Consider the following 6,436-nt stretch of genomic DNA (forward strand, 5'->3'; position numbering starts at 1 on the left):
TTGCGTTTTGCAGGAATCAGGCAGGTGAAAACTTCCACACTGGACTACGCGATTTCAACGTGCCGTAATTTGATCATTTGTGCGAGCTTTTAACTTGGCAGCAAGCAAATAAAAAGCAGCGATGCATCTATAACATTTATTCAGCTTTTGATTAACCAATATATTAAAGAAGCTCGACTTTGTTCACTTTTGGGTTCGTAGGCGACACACGGATAAATGGGCTTTCACCAATTTATCTACATTTGGCTGCCTTGCGTTCGCTAGTGCGCTCTGCGGGCCTTGACGAGACAATCTCTTGTGTTCACAATCACATTCACAGCGATGTTCTTGTGCTTTTTGCAGACAGACGAACCTTAGTCAATCCATCTGCACAGATGCACATAACCCACTGAAAGAGGTGATATTGTGTTTTAGCGAGGAGCGAATATTTAGAACCAAGTGAGCGCTACGGGGTATGAACCAAATAGTCATGTTTAAGATTATGCTACATGGCCTGTGGCAGTTCGAGACCAGGAAAAAGGAACCATCTGAGCTTTCTCTCTGATCTCTCCCTGGCGCACTGTGCAGGGCACTCTAAGCTCCATACTTATTGTTTTCAGACCTTACTCTATCATATAAGAAAAAAGCAGTTGTCCCGTATTACGGTAGATGGAACACCTCTTGCCCATGCCTAACTCGGGTGTGCCTGCGTGGTGCAGTTCCTTGGGCTGGCGGCCTGGTCTTCAGGCTTTGACTGGGTTGGTGTCCCTCAACTTCCTACTGGGCGCCTTCTACCGGTCGGCGTCGCTGTACCACCCGCAGCGGCGCGCCATCGTGCACCTCAAGAACCAGCGGCGCAAGATCAAGGAGAAACAGCCTCGCACCGAGAAGCCACCCTTCTTCGACTTCTCCGTTCTGCGCACCCGTACGCTCAGGGTGGTCATGGTTGCTGCAGCCCTGGCCGCAGCGGGACTGTACACGCCATTCTTCTGCCTCGTACGTTTCTGGCCCTGGCAGAAGGTGGCGCCGCAATTCGCAGTGCTCTTTCTAATGCATGGAATGCACAATAAGTCTACATTTGTCAGTTTCTCCGTGTCCGCATTCACGCGTCCGCACATTTAAATGCGTCAGCATTAGAACGCTAATTATCGCAAAAAGTGTCCGGCGATGGAGTGTGAAGCCTCATTGGAGAAGAGGAGAAGTGTAGATGGGGAAGCCTGCTATCACTATATGAGAGTAGAAGAGGGAGAGAGGGTGGAGGCTACTGGTAGCTAGAGGGAGACCACGGTCACCAATCTGAGTCGAGGGATGGGCGGAGTGGCGAGGGAGTACGGAATAGCACACAGGGGTTGCTGGATTAAATCGGGCGAGGGGAGAAGTACGGCGTGTCACACTATGATTGATGGACTGTATCCCGCTATCCGCTCGCAAGCTCTGATGGAGGAGCACTTATGCTAACGCATACTCTGCCATATGAATCTCACTGAACGTCTGGAAATTTTTTTTTTGTTCCGCGGGCGGACACGTCTCCGGGATAAAAAAAAAACTTGGTCTAAGCTCAGATCGATACGGATGAAGTCTTTTTAAGCGTATACTCAGAATTCTGTCTATTAGCGTATACTGAGTCTACTGTCTATTAGCCAATCCCCCGAAGTGTGTATGTGCTCGAAATTATTCCGGAGCCCTCCACTACGGCACTTCTTTCTTCCTTTCTTCTTTCACTCCCTCCTTTATCCCTTCCCTTACGGCGCGGTTCAGGTGTCCAGCGATATACGAGTCAGATACTGCGCCATTTGCTTTCCCCCAAAAAACAATTATTATTATTTTTTAATCTGACGTCAATGGCAAGAAAAACGCAGAGGCTGTGCCTTCCTGCCTCTTGTGTCCTTGTGTCTTGCCGGGCGCTGCTCTCACGTACGAAGTCTGTACACTTCCGCCAGGTTCCCCTGAGTGCGGCCGAGGGCGTCCAGGGCGCCTGGGTGCTGCAGGCCCTGCTGGGCGTGGCGTCGGCCGGGGGCGCCGGCGTGGCCGGCCTGCTGCTGGTGCGGCGGCGCTCGGCGCAGTGCGTGCTCAGCCGGCGCTGCCTGTGCCAGCTGTCGCTGCTGGGCGCCGGCCTGGCCATGACGGCGCTCGGCGCCCTGAGCGGGTTCGCCGGCTACGCTCTCTTCGCCGCCGTGTACGGGGCCAGCGCCGGAGGGGTCGCGTACGCGCTGCGCATGCTCGTCTTCGAGCGGCTGCGGGCCAGGCACTTCGGCCGCGCCTGGGGCTTCGTCCAGTGGGTGCAGTGCCTGCCCGTCCTGGTCGGAGTGCCCGTCACAGGTGAAGGATAGCGTTGCGTGCTTCGTTATACAGACTGCCATGGGCTGCTTCGTACGAGGGTGAGATGGGGTGCTGTACCGCATGGCCGAAGTTATAATACAGCATCTGGAGCATAGTTATGGTGGAGCTAGCTTCGACGTTATGGTTTTAGGCCAATGTGTCACTTATGGACCATGTTTGCACCGGTGTACACGGGTACTGGGGTTCACGTCTCATTGAACGCGTTGCCAGATAGCAAAGCAACACCGGAATCCCTCTGATGGTTACAAGTGGCCGAATTAATGAGCCACGAAAGTCGATTAAAGCGCCTGTAAAGCTGGTTCACGATAGGAGTTATGAAACTGGAACAAACAGAGGTGTGTTTTTGGAAGCTATACAGCTAATTTAAGTAAGCTGCGGTAGTGGCTGTATTAATACAAGCTTGCTTCAGAATAAGTAGGCTATCAGTGCACTGCAGTGTGGAAGACGTGAATCAAGTGGAACAGGCATTACTTGCTTTCGACGATATATTATGGGCTTTAGCTAAATCACGCACTACGTGTGGTAACGACGCAAATGTTCCAGTTTAGACGTGTTTTGGCTCTGGAATTTAGCCAAATCACGCATTACGTGTGGTAACGACGCAAATGTTCCAGTTTGGACGTGCTTTGGCTCTGGTGTTAAGATTTTCGTTGTATTTCCAAAACGGCTGTATTAACTGTAACTCTATGTAGTTCTGTGCTCGCTCTCAGAGTCTGACGTGCGCTCACAAAAGGTAGCGCTAATATAAAATAAAATTGCTAAGAAACTCGGCAGGACGGCCGGAAATTACGCACAGCCCGCACCTATAGACTAGAGTGATGTTGCTTGAGAGTGTTTTACCATAGCCGCCATCTAACCGCAGCCTTTATTATATATGCCGTAACAGTGCTCGATGTTAAAACTCACGAGGGCGCCCGTGTCCTGAATCACGGCTTGAAAGAAAGGATATTTGCTTCGCTTTATCGTAAGGACAGCCAAGACTACTTACAGGCGCTCACTCATGCAGGTTACATCAGCAAGTCGCGGCAGGACCCGAAGGCGGGCTTCTACTTCTCAGCGGCGTGCACTTTTGCCGGCGCTACAAGCCTCTTCTTTCTGCCGGACGTTCAAAGAGAGCCACTTCGATGCAGCCACCCAGCTCATCAGCCCAAGCTTCACCATTGCCACAATCATAACCACTCTCACGAAACTTTGTGCAGTGACTGTCAATGTCCCCGACAAGTTCACCATCACCGTCCCTCCAGCGTCGGCGACGGCCCCAACAAGGGCTGCTTCGAGTGCATGGATTCCGCGGACGCTGACGACATAGCAATCAACACGCCCCCCTGCGTCTGCCGGAGGTCTTTTCTGTACTACCAGAGGTCTACGTCTTGGTCTACGTCGGTGGACTATCTGGACCAGCCGGCTCCGGACGCGGACTGCTTCGATGACGAGCTGGCTGACATTGTGCGGCGGCCGGAGTTTCTGCAGTGCATCATCGCGGACGAAAGGCTCGCGGAAGACGTAAATACGTGCGCTGGGTGCGGTGTGGTGACGGCGGCTGGACCGTTGTGCAACTGCGCGCTGCCCAGGGACAGGACCGTGGTGTCGCCCAAAAGGACGCACGCGGCACGATGCGTTCACGAACCGCTGGTGTTCCGCTCAACCATGGCACCCATTGAAGAAGTGACCAGTACTTTGTAGAAAATATGTGAGACGTACGAGAGTTTCCTTTTATAAACAACACCTGTGCCAGCATTACTGTCATTTTTTTTTTTTTGCTGCTGTGGACTTTTGTGATTCCGACATGTCGCTGTGTTTCGCTCTCAAGTTCTATGCGGGAGAATTAGAGAGGGGTCTGGTTTCATAGCGATTGAGCTCATTTAATGTGAAGAAAACAGCCCAAGAAAAAGAGATAGCGATGATGTTCTTGATAGAGTGGTTTTCAAAACTTTTTTTTGCAAGAGCTGGCCTCATAAGCTTTAGCGCACTCTAGGATGTGCTAACGAGCAATCACAAAAGTTTGTTTACAGCCCTATCATCTACTTTCGTAAGAAATTTCATCGCGGTGTCCTCGTTTCTCTCTGCAATCCCGTCCTCAAGCTCTTTCCTTCGTTTCATCAGAGAGAGGCACCCAACAGAGAAACTTAGCACTCCGGTGATCCGCCTTCTGATCGGCTCAAGGTTCAGTGGGCGTGGCCGATAAATGTGTCCTCAGCGATCACGACCAGTGCAGTTCCTTTTTTTCATGTCTTCTTGTATTGCAGTGCATACACAATGGAGCATACACAATGGGGTCTCTCCAATTCATGCGTGATGGCAGTTGTGAACTGCATTGCCTTTGCACGCTTCTCTCGGAAGCACGTGCGTAGAGGTCTGTTCTGAATGTCTTTTTGTATATTGGTGCATTCATGGACATCTTATAAAATTTGTACATATATTTCGGCGTCGTACGCGTGTTGGTATACAAGAACGAACATTTATTAAATTATTGTTACATGTAACATTTTCCCACTCCCTACTCCTTCTGAACCCGTAATAATGTTTTCTGGCGCTATATATTTTAACGCGACAGCGTTAAAGTACCCGTTCTGCGAAAAATCCGTCGTCGTGGGCGTTGTAAGCGAAAAAAACCCCGGAGAAGCAACCTAGGCGGGTCACCTAGGCCACGTGACCTTGTGGCGTCATCACAACCTGCTTGCCTAATTGTGAGAAAAACTGACCACCGTGCCAGGTGGCAGTTCATGATTGGTCGCAAGAGGTCGCTCGGGAATAGCAACATGGGTCGCACAAGTCCCACCAGTGGCAGCACCTGTCATCGCAAGGCAGTGGCGCATCGCTTAAACACTACACCACTGCGCCAGGAGTGGTATGAGGACTCCCGGGGATATAAGAATGTAAAATAGAGATTGACCAATTCCACATATACTTGCATTGAGCAATTAACGCTATCGCGTCATACACTTAAGGCGGTGGCTAAGTGTCCCCTCCAATTTTATGCATCTGGCACCCCTAAATAAATTCGTCGACACAGTTGAACTGTATTAAAGCTGGCTATTGGGTTCAGCGGCGCATCATAAATGGTGGAATGCAACGAAAAGAAATATGAACTTGAGGCGACTAGTCAGCGCGTGTCCGTGTCACTCTCGTCCCGTGTGTATGCTTAATTCTTTGCGCTGTATTTATTCCCCCGCTCACTCACAGTATTACTGTCGGGGCCCTGAATCTGGTTAGGCCCGATTGATGTATAAGCAGATTCCGGCTGCATGATACCAAACACACATCTTCGGTAGTTATGACGTGCTCAGCGGTTCTTTTCAAAAATTCATTTGTTTCCGGCGCAAGCTGCATAAAGGACGTTGTTTGATTTCATGACGTCCGACACCTGTACAGGACAAAATTATAAGCCGGAATTTTAACATAACGTTAAAAGACAAAATTTTATACACAAATACTTTGACGCATCTGACTTGTTTATTAGAGCGAGACACTTAAATTATGCTTTTGTTTACTGCTTAGGTTGGCTAGCGGAACAATACCTGACCCGCTGCGCCATGGAGCATTGTTCCCAATAGGTGCTGAGTTGTATCCTACTAGAGTAGCGCTCACTGAAACTAACAGCAAGTGTGATGGTCGCGTGGTAACTTTTTTAAGAGCAACAATAAATATATTTTAACGATTGTGTCTACAACCAGGCACATTATATTCAGCCATGTTTTTTCAAGGCTCATTGTACCTCCAGATACCAGCTCAACATTTCATGTTCTAAGCGTAACCGTTTTATGCTGAGAAATAAATATATGACGGTTGCAAGAAGAGCCTGGGAGGTTGGTATCTTGGAAACAATTCAGTGACGCACCTGCCACTTTTTTTATTTGAGAAAAAGTCAGCATTTTAGGGCACGGCTGTAAACAGCGACAGGCGTCAATCCGTAGTGCAGCCGCTCGGCAAAAAGGTGGCCACCGCTCCTACCTGGGCATAAAATAGGTACATAAGACGAATGAACTGAAATGTGACGTGTTCTATGTGTTTTCTTCGCTCACGTCTGCTTTTTCAACTTCTCTGTGAGTTTTGTTGTTGTCTTTGTGGGACGCTGTTTCACTTGCATGAGGGCCCACCATTTTTTTCGAATAAAGAC

At 49.6% G+C, this 6,436-nt stretch overlaps 1 protein-coding gene across 2 annotated transcripts in view; it reads left to right on the forward strand.

The window, feature by feature from the left end:
* LOC144098626 (monocarboxylate transporter 11-like) overlaps window positions 1-6,436 on the forward strand; it is a 54,275-nt gene extending 47,839 nt beyond the window's left edge. For both annotated transcript variants that reach the window (XM_077631415.1, XM_077631414.1), the window contains exons 4-6: window positions 699-975; window positions 1,920-2,298; window positions 3,326-6,436. In XM_077631415.1, the coding sequence (XP_077487541.1) occupies window positions 699-975; window positions 1,920-2,298; window positions 3,326-4,002 (1,333 nt within the window). In that variant the 3' untranslated portion in view covers window positions 4,003-6,436. The remainder of the gene's footprint in view (window positions 1-698; window positions 976-1,919; window positions 2,299-3,325) is intronic.

The sequence above is a fragment of the Amblyomma americanum genome, chromosome 7 (genome assembly GCF_052857255.1).
Source record: "Amblyomma americanum isolate KBUSLIRL-KWMA chromosome 7, ASM5285725v1, whole genome shotgun sequence".
NCBI classification, from domain to species: domain Eukaryota; kingdom Metazoa; phylum Arthropoda; class Arachnida; order Ixodida; family Ixodidae; genus Amblyomma; species Amblyomma americanum.